The sequence below is a fragment of the Cyprinus carpio genome, chromosome B1 (genome assembly GCF_018340385.1).
Source record: "Cyprinus carpio isolate SPL01 chromosome B1, ASM1834038v1, whole genome shotgun sequence".
NCBI classification, from domain to species: Eukaryota; Metazoa; Chordata; class Actinopteri; order Cypriniformes; family Cyprinidae; genus Cyprinus; species Cyprinus carpio.
The window spans coordinates 5,224,732-5,249,003 of NC_056597.1; the positions used below are offsets into that span (position 1 = coordinate 5,224,732).

The following is a 24,272-nucleotide window of genomic DNA, read 5'->3' on the forward strand; positions in this document are numbered from 1 at the left end:
TGACAGTGGGATACCTTCCTGCTGCGACTTTGTGCTTAATATTAATCAAACAACAAAAGACAAATTCAAAAATCACACACTGCTCTTGAGTGAAGGACTTTTGTAGCTTTCATAAGAAACACAAAGTTTAATTCTTACAGTGAAGACTATGCTGTTTTATATGACATTGGGTTATTTATTTCTGTAGTATGCTGTAAACTGCTTGAGACTCGCATAAAATAAACATTAAAGCACAGTTTGTTTCATTCGTATCTTTTTATTCTATTGTATTTATCCTTTGCTTTTTTATTACAGAAAGTTTCAGTCAAGTCAAGTCTGCTTTATTGTTTAATTATTTTCAATAATTTTAAGGACTTTTTGTTTGTTTGTTTGAAATTCCGCTGGCCTCTACAATGTAGATGTCATAGCAACCTTATTTAAAGGAAATACATATTTGACAAGTATCTTTAAATAAATCACTCATTTAATGTTTGTCATATGGCCCCCTCATAATCGTATTTAATAATTGTGATTACAACATTGACCAAAATAATTGTGATTATGATTTTTGCCATAATTGAGCAGCCCTATGTCATAATAAAGTGTAATAGGTTTAATAACTTTCTACTTATAACAAAATAACTGAACATTTAAATAATTTTTTTTTTTTTTTACACAGAAAAATGTATCAAGTTAAAAATGTTACACAGATTAATGTGCAAAAGAACTATGAATAACAATAGGCATCACCTTTAAAATAAGACCTCATTAGTTAACGTTAGTTAATGCATTCAAATTCACAATGAGCAAAAGCTATATTTGCTACAGAAGTTATTAATCTTTTTTAAAAAAAATTTTTTAACTCAGTTCATGTTAGCTCATTAAATAACACAGTTGCAACTTTTGATTTTAAACAGTGTGTTATTAAATATTGGAATTACCTAAGATTAATGAATGTTAGAAGAATGTTTCATTGGCAGTTTATGTTAACTGAATTAACTAATGAAGCTCTAATGTAACGTTTGACCGAACAATAAAGAATCAAAACACTTTCAAACAATATCTAGGGCATGTTGCAGTCCAGATTAAAATTTAAAAAAAGTCTGAAAATAAACAGCCTATTAAGTCTAAATATTTAAGTATTTGGTGCTGTGATGAACACCATAGTGAATACAAAAATCTGAATGGCTATTTAAATCTATTTAAATACACTTTACAACGTAGTGCAGCTGCTTTATTTATGGGGTTTCCAGGGTAATGGCTGCATTTTCTGCAGTTTAGCGCCATCTGCTGTCAGAGAATGAATGTGAGCTTTCATTCAGTGCATCTCTCACGTTCCACAATGCGCTTCTCATCTGTGCTTGTTTACATCAGAGTGCGCACGCATCTTTCACGCAGCATACATAGGTGTTGTGCACTGTAACCCTGTGTGTGAAAAGCATTCCTAAAATGCATTCAAAATTCTGTATTATTTGTAATAAGTATTCTCTGTCTTTTGAAGTGCCCACAATATCGTGCATATTTATCATTGTGATATATCGCATTACCGAATGTGTAAAAGTGACTAGCATTTAGTTTTCAACCACTGAAAATGGGTATTATACAACCGTCTGAATATGGGGCCTCATTGAGGTCCCCATATCTCTGGTACTGAATGAGACAGAACATTGAAAATAAAGATTCCAAAAGAAAAGTTTATTAAGAACTAGAATCTAAAATTATATTGCAATATATTTAAGACTTCTTGAGTTATAGGCACACAAACTTTGGAAAAAGAATACTTATGGCACTCAGACAGGTTTGCTCAATGGAGTTGTTTTGAAAGAAGCAAACGAGATACATTTTCTAGTTTCAACATTATTTGTTCTTCAGACATTCCTCTTTAAAAGAAAAGAATTATCACATTTGTGCAAAGTGACCCACATTTGGTTTTTGACCACTGAAAGTGTGTACAATTTATCGATTTACTCCTGGAGCCATATTGAAATTCCATTATCTCTGGGATTGAACCATAAAGGGCCACAATAAAAGTTTGTTAAGACCCAAAATCTAAAAGGGCATTAAGATATATTTAATACTTTTTGAGTTACAGGCCTGCAAACTTTGGAGAGAAAACTTGAAAAGTGCTCTTTCCCCATTTTTGAATAGTCACCATCGGCACTTAATGAAACAAAGACTGCTTAATTCAGCAGATTTTACTAACAGTCCTACCAATCTCTGTGTAAAAGAAACATGATTTTTACCCACCTGTAATTTGGCTCTTTATCTCAGGTGAAAATGGCCATTTTGACCCACCCCCCTTCAAGGCAATTCAGGGGACCTTTAAAGCCCTTTCACGTGAGCACAGCATGCGTTAAACCTGCATGGTTTAAAACATCTGGAGCTCACATCTGCCCTTTAAACACAAGGCTCTCCAGATGTAGGGCTGAATGGGAAAGTTATCAATGGGTCTGCTACTGCCAATGCATATGGCGATACAGTGCTGTGAGTATTTAAGACACTGCTGCTGCACAAATAGCATATAAAATAATCCGTAGCAGATCTATACAGGTGGAGCTGGGGAAGGTGGAGGGTTTCAGAGAAACTCTAAAAGCACGCGGCAGGAATCTCAAGTGAATGCTAGCCAGCCATAAAAATGCAGTAAGCTCATTGGCTGCATATGCAGCATGAACCAATCAGCTTGTGCCAAATCCTTTAACTCTCTGAATATCATCACTTACGTTAACAACCCGTCAGCCTGCGCCATCTAGAGTTTCATGACTGAAAGTCAACCTGCCATACCAAGACCACAGGGAGACGCCAAAGGACTGCATACACAGATCCATGCAGAATAACTAAACACTCCAAAATACAAATGAAAACATTAAATCATTCTGAATGTGTAGTAACTCAGCGATCGGAAGGCAGGTCCATGTCATCAGTGAATAGTTCCTCTCAGAATAAGCGAATTTGAAGTGTTTGATGCCCATATGTACATAACTGATCCTCAGAAACTTCTCCAAAACACATTTCTTCAGCCAGCATCTTTTATAAAAAACTTGCTATACATTAATTTTGACAACTACACGAATATACAGAACTGTGTTCAAGCAGAAATATGATGTTATAGCTATCCATGCTCCAACAGTGCAGATAGGTTTGTTTGCACATCAATAATAAAGGACACATGCGCACCTAGTGTATGACTCCTATGTGTCACTATAATAGTCTTTACTGGGCGCCGCTAGGGGCTAGCACCTCCATACATTAAAAAAGATTAAATAAAATAAAAACATTTGACTCACATGGATAACTTGTGAAATGCAATACATGACATGATTTGCAGTCATTCATAATGTCATAGCATTAAAAAATGGATCGGTTTCTTGTGCCAAGCCTGCCCCCGAATAAAGATTTTTTACTAGTCAACTAGTCTCACATTTATTTTAAGTTCTTTCCGTAGGAAAAAAAAATGCAAGGGGTTGATCCATGTCATACAGTAAGAGTGATCATACTCCCAAACACTTGAAATGAGCCTATAGTGATTGTATTATTCATATAAAAAACAATCTATTCTGGACGCCGTTACAGAGGACTACAAGACTACAGAAGCACACTGTGTGAACGTGAGTAGCCTACCATCACCATACAATTTCACCTCCCTAGGTGGCAAAAGCATATTCACTACATGTGCTTACCTAGCATAATGATCATTATACATTTAAACTTAAGCATTCACTTAATCAAAATCAGCCAATACAGACATATTAAAATCAACTGAATCAATAACCACAAAAAATGAACTCAATATTATTAACAGAATTCCTCCAAAAAAAGTTATGTCACACAGTACACAGCCACAGCAACCACCTACAATTCCATTTTCTCCAAAGTCACAAACACATCAGTTTCACATTGTTCATGCAGAAAAAGTATAAGCAAAATTAAGACAATAATCACAATATTTATTTTGTAGCCCAACCTCCTCAAGTCGTCGTCTTTGCTCCTTCTGCTGTTCAATGCGTTTCTGTCTCTCAGCCAACAATTGCCGCTTATACTCCTCCTGTTCTCTGAGTTGCTGTTCCTGGAGTAGCTGTTGTCTCCTCAGTGCCTCTGATCGCTCCTTATTCTCTTGCTGCAGACGAATGAAGTCACGTCGCAGAGTAGATTCACCAGGCACGTTCACTATAGAACTGAAGGGACACATCAGTTAAGTTCCTTGCACAGTCCGAAATTTTTGTATGCATTTTGCAAAATGCTTGCTATGGATGAGAAAACATAAAATCAAAACTGGTCTAAACTTTTTTATGATGGAACAAAGTTTCAGAGGCAGTGTGTAACATGATTGACACAACGTGAGGTCATATTTATTTTTCAACGGACAAAACTTTTGGATGAAAAATTCAGATTCAGTGTGAAATGACCTTAAGACTTGCGACAAACCACCCATGAATACACTGAAAGTTCCAAGATGCATCTGAAGCAAAGTATTTGTTATTCTGGAACAAAAAAAATTTTTTGGCAAGTTTTATACCTGGGTTCTCCTTCCTGTTCTTGTGGCTCTTCTTCCTCTTCTTCACTTCCACTGTACTCATATTCTGTCTCATCTGAAAGGAGAAAGAAATTAAATAAAAATCTTATTAGCTTTAAAAAAAATAATTAATGCAAAATACTTCAACTCAGCTTTACAAAGTGAAATAAAACACTACAAAAATCCAGAATTACACAGGGAGTTGGCAACCTTTATATGTATTTGTACTACATTATACAGGTGCATCTCAATAAATTAGAATGTCGTGGAAAAGTGGATTTATTTCAGTAATTCAACTCAAATTGTGAAACTTGTGTATTGAATAAATTCAATGCACACAGACTGAAGTAGTTTAAGTCTTGGGTTCTTTTAATAGTGATGATTTTGGCTCACATTCAACAAAAACCCACCAATTCACTATCTCAACAAATTAGAATACGGTGACATGCCAATCAGCTAATCAACTCAAAACACCTGCAAAGGTTTCCTGAGCCTTCAAAATGGTCGCTCAGTTTGGTTCACTAGGCTACACAATCATGGGGAAGACTGCTGATCTGACAGTTGTCCAGAAGACAATCATTGACAACCCTTCACAAGAAGCCACAAACATTCACTGCCAAAGAAGCTGGCTGTTCACAGAGTGCTGTATCCAAGCATGTTAACAGAAAGTTGAGTGGAAGGAAAAAGTGTGGAAGAAAAAGATGCACAACCAACTGAGAGAACCGCAGCCTTATGAGGATTGTCAAGCAAAATTGATTCAAGAATTTGAGTGAACTTCACAAGGAATGGACTGAGGCTGGAGTCAAGGCATCAAAAGCCACCACACACAGACGTGTCAAGTAATTTGGCTACAGTTGTCATATTCCTCTTGTTAAGATACTCCTGAACCACAAACAACATCAGAGGCATCTTACCTGGGCTAAGGAGAAGAAGAACTGGACTGTTGCCCAGTGGTCCAAAGTCCTTTTCAGATGAGAGCAAGTTTTGTATTTTATTTGGAAACCAAGGTTCTAGAGTCTGGAGGGAGGGTGGAAAAGCTCATAGCCCAAGTTGCTTGAAGTCCAGTGTTAAGTTTTCAAAGTCTGTGATGATTTGGGTTGCAATGTCATCTGCTGGTGTTGGTCCCATTGGGTTTTTTGAAAAGTCAATGCAACCGTTTACCAAGAACTTTTGGAGCACTTCATGCTTCCTTCTGCTGACCAGCTTTTTGAAGATGCTGATTTAATTCTTTTTGCAGCAGGATTTGCCACCTGCCCACACTGCCAAAAGCACCAAAAGTTAAATGACCATGGTGTTGGTGTGCTTGACTGGCCAGCAAACTCACCAGACCTGAACCCCAAAGAGAACCTTTGGGGTATTGTCAAGAGGAAAATTAGAAACAAGAGACCAAAAAATACAGATGAGCTGAAGGCCACTGTCAAAGAAACCTGGGCTTCCATACCTCCTCAGCACTGCCACAAACTAATCACCTCCATGCCACACCGAATTCAGGCAGTAATTAAAGCAAAATGTCAAGTATTGAGTGTACAGTAAATGAACACTTTCCAGAAGGCCAACAATTCAATAAAAAGTTTTTATTTTTATTTTATTTTTTTATTGGTCTTATGAAGTATTCTAACTTGTTGAGAAAGTGAATTGGTGGGTTTTTGTTAAATGTGAGCCAAAATCACCACAATTAAAAGAACCAAAGATTTAAACTACTTCAGTCGGTGTGCATTTAATTTATTTAATACACGAGTTTCACAATGAGTTGAATTACTGAAATAAATTAACTTTTCCACGACATTCTCATTTATTGAGATGCACCTGTATGCAGTGGGACTGGTATTGTCTATGTGTTTTACAACTAATAAATTGGTTGCCCAAATTGATATGTTCTATGCACTAAATTGCGTGACTGGTTCTTCTGTGCCACAGGAAAAGGAATTTGGCTTCAGCACCAAATAAAACCTGCTACACGTCTAAGAAATGACTGCTGCAAGAGTTCTGGCATGCAGGTATGAACAGCAAAAGAACATCTGGGTTTTAATTAACCCTAGGACAGAAAAATTACTGACAAAAGTAAATCAAAAGTAAGAAAGTTCAAAACTTGTGATTATTGGATGGCAGACACTACATATAATGTTTAGTGAAGTTTTGTTCACACATCATATGAAAACTGCACAGACTTTGTACAGTTTTGGGATTTAAGTCAATTTATCTGGGTTAGTCAAATGAAGCTTAAAGCTGCAGTCCATAAGTTTTGCCTCTTTGTCGCCATCTCTGTTTGAAAACCTGGAATTGCAGGTACTTGCAGAATTATCTTCTTGCATGGGTTGTACTCTGGCATGGTTCCAGCGCGGATGAATCTAATGTTTTGAGGTGTATGTGTGGCAGTCAGTCACTGTACCGGTGTGAATCCTATACTTAGTAATCACTGATTCTAGCCTTCATCTTGGAATATATGATCTGTATTAAAGGCTCCTGTAATAGGAACTTTTATTATGAAACCGGCATCGTTACAGTACTACGTTGGGGGGGGGGGGTGTAGTTTGATGAGCTGCCGCTGTTTGCTGTGTTCGTGTGATGCAAAGATGATGCTTCCAGTTTGTTCGTGGGGATTGTTGCAGATTTAATATCAAGGTGTTAGTCACTGACCACAAAGTAAGCCTATTTTATTTATATTTGTGTTATCAGTGGTCGCTACAGTGTTATATGGGTTTGGTTCATATGAACATCCCCAGACATGGCCCATAACGATCATTCTTTAGTGTTCAGATCTGGAATATGATTCAACGTTTGATTATTTATTCTTTATCAAGATGTAAATCAGAGTTATGATGTTTTAATGACATGATGTTGTTCTGTTAAAGGCTTAGTTCACCCAACAATTAAAATTATGTCATTAATGACTCACCCTCATGTCGTTCCAAACCCGTAAGACCTCCGTTCATCTTCGGAACACAGTTTAAGATATTTTAGATTTAGTACGAGAGCTTTCTGATCCTCCATTGAAAATGTATGTACGGTATACTGTCCATGTCCATAAAGGTAATAAAAACATCATCAAAGTAGTCCATGTGACATCAGAGGGTCAGTTAGAATTTATTGAAGCATCGAAAATACATTTAGGTCCAAAAATAACAAAAATTACGACTTTATTCAGCATTGTCTTCTCTTCCGGGTCTGTTGTGAGTGCATTCACAACACTGCAGTGACGCCGCTGATGTGTTATCTTTGTTATTGGGCGCGCCAGAAAACGGAGGTCTTACAGGTTTGGAATGACATGAGGGTGAGTCATTAATGACAATTTTAATTTTTGGGTAAACTAACCCTTTAAGCTGCTACAATACCAAAGAGTGATTAGTGTTCTGTTTATGTAAAAGTTACTCATATGCACCACGATTCTATACATATATGGGAGCTTTATGTTCATAGGTTGTAGGGACAAATGATCACTCATGACCAGTGTTGGGCAAGTTACTTTGAAAATGGGTTGAGTTCTTATTCAGAACCGGTTCTGTTTTTTTTTTTTTTAAAAAGAACCGGAACTGTGAGCAATTTCTAAATTTCGGTTCCGAAAATGGTTCTGGTGCGACACGTGATCAAGCGCTGTGAGCAGCCTTGCGCCGGTGTTCTGATGATTCGGCATTTCCTGTAAAGGATGTCACAAACCAAATAACAGAAACGCCGCCCTGCCTCTTTAATTACTGAGCACATTGTTTCCAATGACGCGCACTCCACAGACTCGCAGCGTGTCTTTAACTGCCAAACACGTTTCCTCGTTTTGTTTGACTGTACATGAACCAGCAGCGCGCAGCACCTGTCGCCACTAAATAACATTATATTTGTCCCATATTGTTATTAATGTACATACTGACTTCAACTTCAACTACCACTAAATAAATAGACTGCTATTGTTATGTAAGCATGAAGGTTAGATTATTTAGTGTACAGGTCATTTCAAGAGTGATAAAGTGATAAAAAATATTTATTTTCATGCATTTTAAATGTTTAAAAATGTGGAAACCACTCATTGTATCACACCATCTCCTGACTGCATTATTATGTGTAAAATAGGGGCGTGGAGTGTGTGTATACATGGTTATAAGTATAACAGTTTATATTTCATTAATTTAGGGAAATTAACAAGTGTCTTAGCCCTCAAGTTCCTACATTCAATGAAGGTAAATTCCTGCTTGAAAAAGCAAAATGTTATTAATGGTGTAAAAAACATCAACTTTGAAGCACATGCTGATTGATGGACTAGCATTACTTAACATTACTTACTACCTTCCAGCAACACAACGTTCAATGAAGGTAAAATAGTAAAAAACATAACAGTTCATTTAAATGGAAACTGAATCGGAACCTGAAAATTTGTATACTGTAATGTATGTTGAATTTTGACATAGCCAAACTTTAAATTTAGTTCCCAACCCTACTCTCGCGGGAGCAGGTCTCTCATCCACTGCCACTTGACTTGACAATGCGTGTGCTACATCCTTTTTAAAAATCTCTAGATTATAAAACATTGCATTCTGTCAGCAATAAAAAAACTCAATAACATATAGAGACCTTGGCTTGTAACTATACTCTAATTACTTTTTTTTTTAATTATAGCACGTTAAATTACTCTGTTACTAAAAAAGTAATCAAATTACAGTAACGCATTACTAAGTAATGCGTTACTGCCCAACACTGCTCATGACTTGTAGTTTTCTGTGAAATATCTTGTCTCCTTTCATTTAACTATGTTCAGTAGAGAAATTCCAATTATGTGAATTATGAATGCTTTGGTTTCATTATGTAACAGTAAATGTTACTATTGTTTTTATATATTTTTAGTTTAATCATTTCTTCATTGTACTTATTTATATCTCAGCAGGACTATATCTCACAGATCGTGTCCTCAAATTATCAGCCTCCACAGCATGCTGAATTCAATTAGCCATCCTTCTCCTCGCCTCAAGCGGCTGGTTTCATTTCCTCTGCACACGACAGTGAATTACAGCACCTGCGTCATGAGCATGCACAACTAATGCGGACTCATCAGGCTTTCCAGGCAGACCTGAGGAAGCTGAGAGAAGCTGACCTTTGACCTTTGAGCTGACCTTAGTCAAACTAAAGGCCAGAATATCTCATCAGCACAGCCACCGGCATTGCAGCTATCCAGTCCTCCTGTAAAGTGGTATGAAACCACACCTTTCGCAGAGGATGGAAATTTTGCTGATCTTCCCCCACCGCCATGGCCTGAGCCTGACGTTAACCTGATGAACCAGGTGGGTGACCTTGCACCCTCCGACTGTTTACCAGTCGGTGATGCCAGAGACTAGAAAGAATTCCTTTGTGTACCCGGCTACTGAAACACGCCCTCCTCAGCCTTATGCTCCTTACACTTGTGGGCTCCCCCCGGCTCCTACCCCTAAAGAGCTTCGAGAGTTACTCACATACCCTTACCTGCTAACCGCATGACTGTGCCTGTTTCTTCATGATTCAGTTCGGTACCTGCTCATTTGAATCCTCCAGCCTTTGCACCAAAGGCAGAGCCCGGCCTACGTCCTGTAGCACCTTATTCTAAAACTGAATATGTATACTGGGGACCTTCTACGATTCCTATGTTCAGCCCGCCAGATCCTGGTGAGTTCGCTTGGCTCTGGATAGCTCTGGAGAACCTGCTTCCCCCAGACGGGACTGAACTATTCAAATATCAGATCTTAGTGGATCACCTTAAGCTAGAGGAGGCTAGAATGATAACGAATGCTTATCTTAACTCACCTACTCCATTCACTGATACAATGGCAGTGCTTCGTGATAAATTTGGTCAACCACATCAGCTAGCTTTAAGGAAGACTGCTACTGCTAGAGTCCTGACAAAGCGAGGTGATATCTCAGTCTTCCAGAGGTTTGCTCTCCAGGTGCAGTCACTAGTGAGCTTATTGAGAACCCTGGGACGTGATGGTGAGCTGGAGCTGAATTGTGGGTCCGACGTCATATGCCTCCTGAGTAAGCTACCCCCTGAGCTGCGAGCTGAGTTTCATTGGCATATGTTCCGCCAACCTGGCACAACCCCTAATCTGATTCATCTTTCAAAACTGGCTTGTGTTACGAAACTTGGTGCCACAGTTACGATACCGAGTTTCCAAGGGTTCACATGCTAAATCAGATTCAGGGAAGAAAACCTTAACAACCCCCAATTAATTTGAAAATCCCCAGCAGTTGAGACTCCCATCCATCAGAAAGGTACGTGTTTCACAAACCAAGCCTGCCAAAATGAAACATTTATTGTCCTTTCTGTGATAAGACTGAGCATTACCTAAGCCAGTGTGCATCCTTCGCTAAGCTTACCTCAGACCAGGTCAGGACGTGGATTCGCAGTAACAACCATTGTTGGCACTGTGCCAGGGCACACCATGCTGCTCAGTGTGACCTTAAAAAGCCCTGCAACCTCTGCCAGGGCACCCATCTCTGCCCTCTCCATGAGGGCCATCTCTATGTCAGGTCCATCCCCATAGGAGGATTCAGCTAAAACTGAGAAGAGCTGCCGAAACGATTCCTATCCAGATAGGTTCTTGCTGGATAAACCCTCTGTCAAAGGACAAGTTAGCTTAAAGTGGTTCCAGTGAATCTGCATTATGAAAATTCGATACTTGGACACTCGCTTTCTTATGATGGGGTCAGAGAGAACCATTCTGCTCTTCACTGCAGTTAAGGCCTTGGGGATTCAGGGTGTCCCAGAAAATCTTCCATTGTGGACAGTGAGAAATGATATTCAGGTCATTCATGGTTGTTCTATTTCCTTTCACATCTCTCCCCTCTGTAAACCTCAGACCAGTTATAAGATGAATCATGCCTTCATGGCTGATCGTCTTAACCTGTCACGCCAGTCTTACCTGGTAGAACAGCTACAACAGAAGTACAGACATCTGTGTGGTCTTCTCCTCCGTACACTCATTGAAGTCCAACCTTTACTTCTCATCGGTTCAGATCAGCCCCATCCCATAACCCCAATAGAGCCTGTTCAATGGGGCAGCCAGGGTGCACCAGCTGCAGTTCACACACACCCCTAGGATGGACACTCCAGGGTCCTTTATCTTTCTATGGGCTGTCCTCCTACCCCACGGCAGTGTGTGCGGTTCCATTGTGGGAGGGCAAAGAGGTAACCCAAGCAGGATCAGGAGGCTCTTCAGCTGCTTGACCATAAGACTCTCACCCTGGAAATGGAGGGAATCAACAGGTTGGCTACACCCCTACTGTGCCAAAAGGACATGCCTTTGTTGAATACACTTAAAGAATCAGTCCTACCTACCCTATACCTGATTCACATGAATGCTGGTACAACCCCTACCATCCTCGTTAGTCACAATGGGAAGTTCCGCCTTGTCTATAACTGCTCCTATCAGTATCAGGAACAAAGCCTTAATCAGTACCTGCTGCCCAGGACCCACCCTCGGGGTGTCCTCACTGTTTGGGCATCCTTTTCCTTTCGAGAACATCCTGTGGCAGTCGGATGTTTCCATTAGGTTCGTCTTATACCTGAGGACCCACATCCTCTACTCCGATTCCTTTGGCTGCATCATCAAAGTAGTCCATGTACATCAGAGGGTCAGTTTAGAATTTATTGAACATCGAAAATTAGCTTTAGGTTCCAAAATAACAAAAATTACGACTTATTCAAGCTTGTCTTCTCTCCCGGGTCTGTTTGTGGAGTGCATTCACAACACTGCAGTGACGCCGCTGAATGTGTTCCGTCCTTTGTTATTATTGGTCCGCCAGCCAGAAACGGAAGGTCTTACAGGTTTTGGAATGACATGAGGGTGAGTCAGTTAATGACATTTTAAAATTTTTGGGTAAACTAACCCTTTAAGCTGCTACACAATACCAAAGAGTGATTAGTGTTCTGTTTTATGTAAAAGTTACTCAATGCACCACGATTCTATACATATATTTGGAGCGTTTAATTACTGTTCATAGGTTGTAGGGACCAATTAGGCCGCAGGACCAGTTGTTGGGCAGTGTTTTCTTTGAAAATGGGTTGAGTTCTTATTCAGAACCGGTTTCTGTTTTTTTTTTTTTAAAAAGAACCGGGGTGGCTGTGAGCAATTTCTAAATTTCGGTTCCGAAATTGGTTCTGGGTGCGACCACGTGATCAAGCGCTGTTGTAGCAGCCTTGGCGCCGTGTTCTGATGATTCTCGGCATTTTCCTGTAAAGGATGTCACAAATCAAAATAAACAGAAACGCCGCCCTGCCTCTTTAATTACGGACACATTGTTTCCAAATGACTCGCTCGGTTCACACAGACTCGCATCGTGGTCTTTAACTGCCAACCACGTTTCCTCGTTTTCGTTTGTTTTGAACTGTACATGAACCAGCAGCGCGCAGCACCTGTCGCCACTAAATAACATTATATTTTGTCCCATATTGTTATTAATGGTACATAATGACTTCACTTCAACTACCACTAAATAATAGACTGCTATTGTTATGTAAGCATGAAGGTTAGATTATTTAGTGTACAGGTCATTTTCAAGAGTGATTTCAAAGTGATAAAAAACTATTTAATTTTCATGCATTTTAAATGTTTGAAAATGTGGAAACCACTCATTGTATCACACCATCTCCTGACTGCATTATATGTGTAAAATAGGGGCGTGGAGTGTGTGTATACATGGTTATAAGTATAACAGTTTATATTTCATTAATTAATTGTTACGGAAATTAACAAGTGTCTTAGCCCTCAACGGACTATTTGGCCGAACCAGCTTCTTCCTTCCTTGAAAAGCAAAATGTTATTAATGGGTGTAAAAAACATCAACTTTGAAGCACATGCTGATTGATGGACTAGTATACTTAACATTACTTACTACCTTCCAGCCCCAAAACAAAAAAAAACATTCAATGAAGGTAAAATAGTAAAAAACATAACAGTTCATTTACAATGGAAACTGAATCGGAACCTGAAAATTTGTATACTGTAATGTATGTTGAATGTTGACATAGCCAAACTTTAAATTTATTAGTTCCCAACCCTACTCTCGCGGGGAGCAGGTCCTCTCATCCACTGCCACTTGACTTGACAATGCGTGTGCTACGATAGGGCATCCTTTTTAAAAATCTCTAGATTATAAAACATTGCATACTGCAGCAATCTAACAACGGATAGTAACATATAGAGAAACCCCTGGCTTGTAACTAGCGGCTTAATATTGCCTCTTTTTTTTTTAATTATAGCACGTTAAATTACTCTGTTACTAAAAAAGTAATCAAATTACAGTAACCCATTACTAAGTAATGCGTTCGTGACTAAGCGGGCCCAACACTGCTCATGACTTTGTAGCGCCATTTTCTGGCTTGTGTGAAACGCGGTACCTTGCATCTCCCTTCATTTAACTGTATGTTCAGTACGCAGGGAAAATGCCAATTATGTGAATTATGAATGCTTTGGTTTTCATTATGTAACAGTAAAGGTTACTATTGTTTTTATATATAGATTTTAGTTTTAATCATTTCTTCATTGTACTTATTTTATATCTCAGCAAGACTATATCTCACAGATCGTGTCCCTCAAATTATCAGCCTCCACAGCATGCTGAATTCAATTAAGCCATATCCTTCTCCTCGCCTCAAGCGTTCTGGTTTCATTTCCTCTTGCACACGACAGTGGAATTACAGCACCTGCGTCATGAGCATGGCACAAACTAATGCGGACTCATCAGGCTTTCCAGGCAGACCTGAGGAGCTGAGAGAAGCTGACCTTTGACCTTTTGAGCTGACCTTAGTCAAACTAAAGGCCAGAATATCTCATCAGCACAGCCACCGGCATTGCCCGCTATCCAGTCCTCCTGTAAAGTGGTATGAACCACACCTTTTCGCAGAGGATGGAAATTTTGCTGATCTTCTTCCCCCCACCCTGCCATGGTCCTGAGCCTGACGTTAACCTGATGAACCAGGTGGGGTGAACCTTGCACCCTCCGACTGTTTTTACCAGTCGGTGATGCCAGAGACTAGAAAGAATTCCTTTGTGTACCCGGCTACTGAAACACCGCCCTCCTCAGCCTTATGCTCCTTACAACTTGTGGGCTCCCCCCCCCGGCTCCTACCCCTAAAGAGCTTTCGAGAGTTACTCACATACCCTTACCTGCTAACCGCATGACTGTGCCTGTTTTCTTCATGATTCAGTTCGGTACCTGCTCATTTGAATCCTCCAATGCCTTTGCACCAAAGGCAGAGCCCGGCCTACGTCCTGTAGCACCTTATTCTAAAACTGAATATGTATACTGGGGACCTTCTACGATTCCTATGTTCAGCCCGCCAGATCCTGGTGAGTTCGCTTGGCTCTGGATAGCTCTGGAGAACCTGCTTCCCCCAGACGGGACTGAACTATTCAAATATCAGATCTTAGTGGATCACCTTAAGCTAGAGGAGGCTAGAATGATAACGAATGCTTATCTTAACTCACCTACTCCCATTCACTGATACAATGGCAGTGCTTCGTGATAAATTTGGTCAACCACATCAGCTAGCTTTAAGGAAGACTGCTACTGCTAGAGTCCTGACAAAGCGAGGTGATATCTCAGTCTTCCAGAGGTTTGCTCTCCAGGTGCAGTCACTAGTGAGCTTATTGAGAACCCTGGGACGTGATGGTGAGCTGGAGCTGAATTGTGGGTCCGACGTCATATGCCTCCTGAGTAAGCTACCCCCTGAGCTGCGAGCTGAGTTTCATTGGCATATGTTCCGCCAACCTGGCACAACCCCTAATCTGATTCATCTTTCAAACTGGCTTTGTTACGAAACTTGGTGCCACAGTTACGATACCGAGTTTCCAAGGGTTCACATGCTAAATCAGATTCAGGGAAGAGAACCGTGACCATCCTCCATGTAGTTGGAGAATCCCCAGTTGAGACTCCCATCCATCAGAAAGGTACTGTTTCACAAACCAAGCCTGCCAAAATGAAACATTATTGTCCTTTCTGTGATAAGACTGAGCATTACCTAAGCCAGTGTGCATCCTTCGCTAAGCTTACCTCAGACCAGGTCAGGACGTGGATTCGCAGTAACAACCATTTGTTGGCACTGTGCCAGGGCACACCATGCTGCTCAGTGTGACCTTAAAAAGCCCTGCAACCTCTGCCAGGGCACCCATCTCTGCCCTCTCCATGAGGTCCATGTCAGTCCATCCCCATAGGAGGATTCAGCTAAAACTGAGAAGAGCTGCCTAACGAATTCCTATCCAGATAGGTTCTTGCTGGATAAACCCTCTGTCAAAGGACAAGTTATGCTTAAAGTGGTTCCAGTGAATCTGCATTATGAAAATCGATACTTGGACAACTTCGCTTTTCTTATGATGGGTCAGAGAGAACCATTCTGCTCTTCACTGCAGTTAAGGCCTTGGGGATTCAGGGTGTCCCAGAAAATCTTCCATTGTGGACAGTGAGAAATGATATTCAGGTCATTCATGGTTGTTCTATTTCCTTTCACATCTCTCCCCTCTGTAAACCTCAGACCAGTTTATAAGATGAATCATGCCTTCATGGCTGATCGTCTTAACCTGTCACGCCAGTCTTACCTGGTAGAACAGCTACAACAGAAGTACAGACATCTGTGTGGTCTTCTCCTCCGTACACTCATTGAAGTCCAACCTTTACTTCTCATCGGTTCAGATCAGCCCCATCCCATAACCCCAATAGAGCCTGTTCAATGGGGCAGCCAGGGTGCACCAGCTGCAGTTCACACACCCCTAGGATGGACACTCCAGGGTCCTTTATCTTCTATGGGCTGTCCTCCTACCCCACGGCAGTGTGTGCGGTTCCATTGTGGGAGGGCAAAGAGGTAACCCAAGCAGGATCAGGAGGCTCTTCAGCTGCTTGACCATAAGACTCTCACCCTGGAAATGGAGGGAATCAACAGGTTGGCTACACCCCTACTGTGCCAAAAGGACATGCCTTTGTTGAATACACTTAAAGAATCAGTCCTACCTACCCTATACCTGATTCACATGAATGCTGGTACAACCCCTACCATCTCGTTAGTCACAATGGGAAGTTCCGCCTTGTCTATAACTGCTCCTATCAGTATCAGGAACAAAGCCTTAATCAGTACCTGCTGCCAGGACCCACCCTCGGGGTCTCACTGTTGGGCATCCTTTTCCATTTCAGAGAACATCCTGTGGCAGTCGGATGTTCCATTAGGTTCGTCTTATACCTGAGGACCATCCTCTACTCCGATTCCTTTGGCCTGAAGATTAATGAGGCACCCAGAATTCTTGAGTGGCAGGTATTACCCTTCAGCACAACCTCCAGTCTTTGTTGTTCTACCTTTGCACTACAGTGTCATGTGTGGCAACACCCCTTGACGGATGAGGCAATCCGATTTTCAGTGGAGAGGTGTTTCTATGTCGATAACTGCCTGCAGAGCCTGCCTACTGCAGATGAGGCTCAGAACTTGATTGATTGACTACGAAATATCCTTTCCGGAGCTGGATTCTAAATTCGCCAATAAGCCTCCACTGATCCTACGATGCTGAGTCACTTGCCTGCCTGAGCTGCAAGTGTGGAGCTGTGGTTGACACAAGAGAAGTCGGACATCCCTGAATCAATACTGGGTCTGAGCTGGAACTGGCTGGAACCTGGGATGGCTTCTACTTTATTCCACTAAGGCAAAAGTCATCATTAAGCAGCTGTGGAACAAGCAGAGAGAGTGGGATGACCCCAATCTACCACCTGGAATGCATGGGAGGAAGTACTACAATACCTTCCTTGTATCTCCTTTCCACTGTCTTATGTTCCTCCTGAAGCTGTGATGGATGGAGTCACCCATGACTGTGATGGATGGAGTCACCCACTTTTTGGATGCCTCGGAGCAGGCATATGGAGCGGTGACCTACCTCCGGACTACTGACCACAATGGTCAGACCTATCTGCCCTTCATTATAGCACGCTCCCGTGTCACTCCTAAATGAGCTCACTCCATTCCAAGACTGGAACTTTGTGGTAGTTACTTGAAACTGAGTTAACCCTACCAATCAAGTCTATTTCCCTGTGGACAGACTCTACTACAGTCCTCCAGTGGTTGAATTCTGAGTCCTGCTGTTACAGAGTCTTTGTGGGGAACAGAATCACTGAGATCCAGGAGCTAATGGAGAATGGCCAGTTATCCCTAAGACTGAAACTAGGGAAGACCAGGTTGAACTACGGAAATCTACCTTCTGTGGGATCAGTACCTTTTCTCTCTCGTCTGGTAAGATTAATGAATGGAATTACAACCCCTGGCAAGAACTATTGGATGTTACTGCCCAAGAACTTCGGGTCAACTTGGCTCCAGGGACTTCTCCAGAGGCTGAAGACTACCGCCAGGCTGAGCTCCATATCCTCAAACGAGCGCAGCAGGAATCCTTCCCCTGAGGATTATAAACTGTTAGAGACTGGGAAGCCAGTTAGGTCCTAGAGTTGATTAGTTACCCTAGCCCCTGAAATGGATCCATCCATTGCTCTGATAAGGGTGGGAGGTCGTTTGAGGAGAACTGCAGGCAGAGGACTCCAATTTACATCCTCTGGTTCTGGATCCTAACCACCCTGTCACTCCTTTGATTATTCACCATTATGATGACCAGTTACATTATCCTGGATCGGAACGGTTGTTCGCGGAAATACGGAGATACTATTGGATTCTCTATCGGCCCCCCATTTTGGTGGAGTTTGGGAGAGGGAAGTGAGATAGGTTAAATCTGCCTTATACACAGTTTTGGGTGCACAGTCAGTACCAGAGGAGGGCTTAATGACAGTCTTGCTGGAAGTGGAGGCCATCCTTAACTCAAAACCCTTAGGGTACGTGTCGTCAGATGTGACAGATGCTGACCCAGTTACTCCAAATAGTCTCCTCATGGGGCGGCCTGATAGATCTTTGCCGCAAGTCGTTTATCCAGAATCAGAGATGTTAAGTCGCCGGCACTGAAGACATTCCCAGGTCCTAGTGGACCGATTATGGTCCAGGTTCATACGGGACTACCTCCCTAGCTTCCAAACCCGGCAGAAATGGCAAGCCTCTCCTCCCAGCCTAAAGGAACAGACATTTGCTATGACTGTAAACCCCCAACTACCTCGAAGCTTATAGCCTGTAGGACAAGTGATCAAGACCCACCAAAGCTCAGATGGTCATATCAGGTCAGCTGATGTGTTGATAAAGGGTCAAGTTTATACCCGACCGGTAGCTCGCCTGGTCACCTTGCCGGCCTTACTAAATGAAGGACTTAATGCCCCAATACTGACTAGATAAGTCGCCTTTCATGGAAGCAAAGATGCTCCACATCTATGAAACCAGAGTCATTATATTACTACGTTAGGGGCAGTGTAGTTTGATGAGCTGCCGCTGTTTGCTGTGTTCGTGTGATCTGTCCGAGCCATCAGCTGCAAGGATGATGCTTTCAGTTTGTTGTGGGGATTGTTGCAGATTTAATATCAAGATGTTAGTCACTGACCACAAAGTAAGCCTATTTTATTTATATTTGTGTTAGTAGGAATTGCTACAGTGTTATATGCGTTTGTAACATATGAACATGCCCAGACATGGCCTGTAACGATCGTTCTTTAGTGTACAGATTGGGAATATGATTCAGTGTGTGATTATTTATTCTTTATCAAGATGTAAATCAGTGTTAAGATGTCTTAATGACGTGATGTTGTTCTGTTAAACTGCTACAATACCAAACGAGTGATTAGCTTTCTGTTTATGTAAATGTTACTCATATGCACCACGAATCTATCCATTATGCGTTATGTTCATAGGGACAAATGATCACTCATGACTTTTAGTTTTTCTGTGAAATATATCTTGTCTCCTTTCATTTAACTATGTTCAGTAGAGAAATTCCAATTATGTAAATTATGAATGCTTTGGTTTCATTATGTAACAGTAAATGTTACTATTGTATAAATATATATATATATATATATATATATATTATATATATATATATATATATATATATATATACACACATACCATGTTGCAAATATATATATATATATATATATATATATATATATATATATATATATATATATATATATATATACACACACACACACACACACACACATACAGTGCCGGCTTGTGGGTTTTAAAATAGAGGGGGCACACTAATTGTATTAGTCTGCCGATTATTATTATTATTATCAACTCTATTCTAAAATATTTATCTGAGAACTATTTTAAACAGTTTTGTTTTTATGGATTTTGATATATTTATGCTAAAACGTAACAAGAATACTGGATGATTTTAAGCAATAAAAATTGTGTATGGCACAAATGGCATTTATAGTTCGCATCTCATATTTCCTTAATGTCTTGTACCTTTAACGGTGTTAAATATGGTGGTACGTGGGTGGGAATATGCATGGAAATTATATGCAGATGAGGTTATGCATAGTAAAACTAGGCATTGTAAGCTCCATATATGGTTATATATGATTTCAGGGAGGAGTCGGGGTGGAGATGCACATGCGCACATATTCCCCGACTGAGATTTATAAAGGGATTTTCATGCACGTTCTGGCGTACACATGGTTTTATAAATCTGAAAACTTTTGTGCGTATGCAAAATCTAGCTTGTGTGCATACGTACCCTTTAGGATGAAATCTACGGAGAGTTTTATAAAAACTATAAAGACCCCTGGTCTGTCACTTGAAGCAAACATCCATCCCTTTTTAAAAGTCTGTGCTAAAAGAGAGCTGCCTGTTGGGCCATTTAATTAAGCCGACTGCTGTAGCCTATATCCAGCTTAGGCGTGTTTTATCTCCCTTTATTTTTAATTTGTATATATACTGTTTGAATGACAGCTTGGTAAATCTGTCGGCGATCAAATATTCAATATCACTACTCATGAAAAGTAATTGGTACATTATCAGTGCAGCGGAAGATGTTCAAACTAATAGCACATATTTTTACGTCTCTATGATGATTGGTTGATATACCAGAAGGGAGGCTAGCCTCCCCTATGAGGTTTCTTTTCATAACACTCCTCAGCGCTGAAAGTGAACACTATGCTGATTGGCCTCCCCCCTCCCCTTTAGCGGTTGTAATTACATCAGCAGATTCGACACATTCACGAAAGAATAGCGGAGATTTAACTTCAGTAAGATTTTATAGTATTACAGCTGTGAAATTACAAACAAAAAAAAAATACACATTCTGAAACACAAACTGAAATGAATTGTGAATTTTATTAACATTAAATCCCATTTTCACCTCAAAATTTTGGGGAAGCTGTGCCTCCCCTGCCTGCCCCGACGAGCCGCCACTGTATCTTTAGTTTATTTATTTCTTTATTGTACTTATTTTTGCAGAATATCTACACCTTTGATTGTACATCTGTGACCCTTCTCTACTTATACACCATTGCAAGCTAATCACCTGTCTACTCATTATTGGTGCTCTGACCGGAAACCCAGGAGGGTTTACTCATCCATTATCATCCTGATCAGAACCTAAAAGTCCCAAAGTCTCTCAAACATGTCCCAAATAAGAATTTTCATTGTATATGGTCATCTGAACAAGTAACAAGTCAATCACAATGGTGATTCAATCTAACAATCGATTAGCTCATATCACATCAAACCATGCAAATTATAATTATTGTTATATTTTGTTCTCAGATTATTAATGTTAACAACATCAGCATTGCGCATCTATGAGTATAGTGTGTATTAGCGTGTAGATTTCAATTTCTGTACAGTCTAATCTCTAATTGTCATACCAATCGAATTTCATATTAAGAAATTCTTTTAACCCAAAAAGAAAAGTATGCTCCCTTCGAACTGGTTGTCTTTAAAATACAGTATTGTATTGTGTTTGTGGTTGACTACCTGGTGTACTTAAACATGTATTTTGTGGTTAACAGGCAAAAGAGAAAAGTGTTGCAAATAACAGTGCTTGACTGTTTGTGTGTTTTACCACACAGGTATGTTAATTGACATCCGAGAAACACTGTAATGCTGTTTTTAATTATTTTATATAACGATGACATGTTAACTGATTAACAATTAATTATTATTTTTTACACTTTGTATTATTATATATAATGTGTATGTGTGTTCTAAAGTGTGTGTTTGTTCTTTTTCCTGCAGTGTCACTACAGGAGAGGCAAAAGAGAAAAGTGTTGCAGATAACAGTGCTTGTCTGTTTGTGTGTTTTGTACTGCAATTAAATTAACTTTGGCACTACCAGATGTGTCGAAAGTCTTTTATTATTAACATCAAAATAACACAACGCAAAAGAACAACCACTACACTTGTCAGTGAACTATGCTCCCGGAGCGGCATTTACATTAACCAGGAGCGGAGTGATTATTAAATGCTCAGAGCGCGGAGGGGAAATTGTTGCCACTCCACTCCACCAGTGTTAATTTCGTTAACGAAGACGACGACGAAAAATATTCGTTAACGAACATTTTTTCTGTGACGAAGATGAGACGTTGACGAGCTAAAAATAATATCTGATGACGAAATTATGACGAAATTTATGCCGAGTTTTCGTTAACTAGACGAGACTGGACTATAATGTCATTTGAGGACTACCAGACATTCAAAATGCATCCTATAGGCTTTTGTCTTTCAAAATGTGAGTCCCTGTCATTGGATTGCGATCAGATAAGGGGTGTTTGCATATCTAGTCAGTATAGACCCCTTAATCGCCTACATCACTGTGACGTCACCGCTCTAGCTGGAGGCAAAACATAAGGAAGAACTCATAGCAGGCGCGCTAAAAGTTTGAGGTTTTGACTTTAAAATGTCGTCTTGTTGTGTTTTTGGCTGCCAGAATAGAAGGAACAGCACTTTAGGTTCAAAACTAAAGTTTCACCGGATCCCGGCCGACATTCCTTCACAGAAATCAAGAAGACAATTGTGGTTGAATGCAATACGGCGTACAGACTAGTATGCTAACTCCCACTTTTTTTATTATTATTTTTTTTGTCACGGTCCCGCAGAGTCAGTGACTGTACATATTCGGACAGTTCCGAACCTTCTTCTGCATCCATGTTTAATAAATCCCTCCTAAAACGTGCTAGTTTACGCTTGTCAACATTGCGTCCGCGCCTCTTTCCCACCCCAACAAATCCCAACCCACACAAACACTTTGCAAATATCACAAACTACAAAAAGGTCAAAATCAGCCACAGTGGAAGGATAGACTACAAAAACGCGAACTAGCGATCTGAAACAATGGCCTCAGCACCCGAAGGGGTATGGATAAGGTAACCAGACGTCCCGTTTTTTCCCAGGAGTCACAATTCGTTGCCGATTAACTTAAAGTTAGTGAAGGCAGGATAGGCGAAATCACACTAATAAAAATTTTAACTCTAAAACTACATAGCCACGCTCCACTTCCTCAGTTCTCATATACAGCGCGCAATCATTTCTCAACACTCAAATACACACACAGCAGTCCAAATGTTTATCGTGCAGAGTATCTCACGTAAATACAGTAGGTTATGGATTAAGTGAACGTGAACAGGTGGGTGAAAACTGAACGTGTGTCAGTATTTCATGCATGCCTTCCATCTTAAAAGGACAGCATTCCAAATTAAATGCCTATCTGTCATTAATGTTAACCAACAAAAGATGTTAAATAAATGTATACATGTTAAGTAAAACCTACAGTATCTGGTATCTCTATTGTATTTGACTTATTGTGCTTCTTTAAATATATATATATTAATAAGTTGCTCCTTTTTCACTTAAAGAGAAAGTTTTTAAAGAAAGAGAAAAGTTCACCCAAAAAATGAAAATTGTCATAATTTATTCAAGATTTTCCAAATTCAGTCCTTGATTCAAATTTCTCATAAGCTTGATTTGTAAAATTTATTTGGTCTAAAGAGAGAAGAATTAATGATTATTTTAATTTGAAAACTACATATAAAATCGCTACCAAAATAAATTCTGGTAACTACAGTTTGGCTAAAACTATTGACTAAAAGTTGACTAAAATGCAATGACTTTTCGTCGACTAAAACTAGACTAAAACTATGAAAGACTCAAATGACTAAAATGTGACAAAGACTATTAAGCATTTTCGTCTCAAGACTAAGACTAAGACTAAATCAAAAACGCCTGCCAAAATTAACACTGCACTCCACTCACATACTCTGATCTGAACGCACATGCTGGAGATTAACTTCTTATCACAGGAGCGGCTTTACTAACAAGATGCGCATGAAAATCACATTAAATTTTTTGTCCAGCCCTACTGGAATATAATTTCATTCACATGTGTTTCATAAACACAAAATCCTTTCTGGATTACAATTCCCCATAAAAATGATAAATGTAATTATTCTAGCTGTTGTGAGAAAAGGCTATAAACGATCCTCAACCCACAGGATCCTCACATGCGATAGCCTAGTAGCCAGGACAGCTTCTTTATGTTTATAGACGTGACATAATGAAACAGGAGAATGTTTGAATTTTCTCGCAAAAACCTACCTGTACTATTCAAATTAGTAAACATTATTATAAGATTACCGTTGTGAATCAGGCTAAAGTAAGGCAATAGATTTTAACACTGGCTGGTTATGTACTTGCTCAAATATTGATTTTGGATAATTTTTAACCAAAAAAACTTACGGACTGCAGCTTTAAAAATCAAGAAATTGATATTATTAGTCCTGCACTAATGTCCACACGGCTGATATCTTCACCTGCTGAAGTTTATTTACATTGTGCACGAAACAGACAGTGGCATAAGACAAAACACCCGATAGGAGAAACTGAAACATTAATGTAACATCAGTGTCTATCAGTGATTTCAGC

General features: G+C 40.0%; 1 protein-coding gene across 3 annotated transcripts in view; it reads right to left on the bottom strand.

Annotated features, from left to right (window-relative positions):
- LOC109059133 (mitogen-activated protein kinase kinase kinase kinase 4-like) overlaps positions 1 to 24,272 on the bottom strand; it is a 119,821-nt gene that overhangs the window by 53,438 nt on the left and 42,111 nt on the right. For all 3 annotated transcript variants that reach the window (XM_042716314.1, XM_042716313.1, XM_042716312.1), the window contains exons 4-5: positions 4,493 to 4,565; positions 3,941 to 4,151 (exon numbers count right to left, since the gene is read on the bottom strand). In XM_042716314.1, coding sequence (XP_042572248.1) covers positions 3,941 to 4,151; positions 4,493 to 4,565 — 284 coding nt within the window. The remainder of the gene's footprint in view (positions 1 to 3,940; positions 4,152 to 4,492; positions 4,566 to 24,272) is intronic.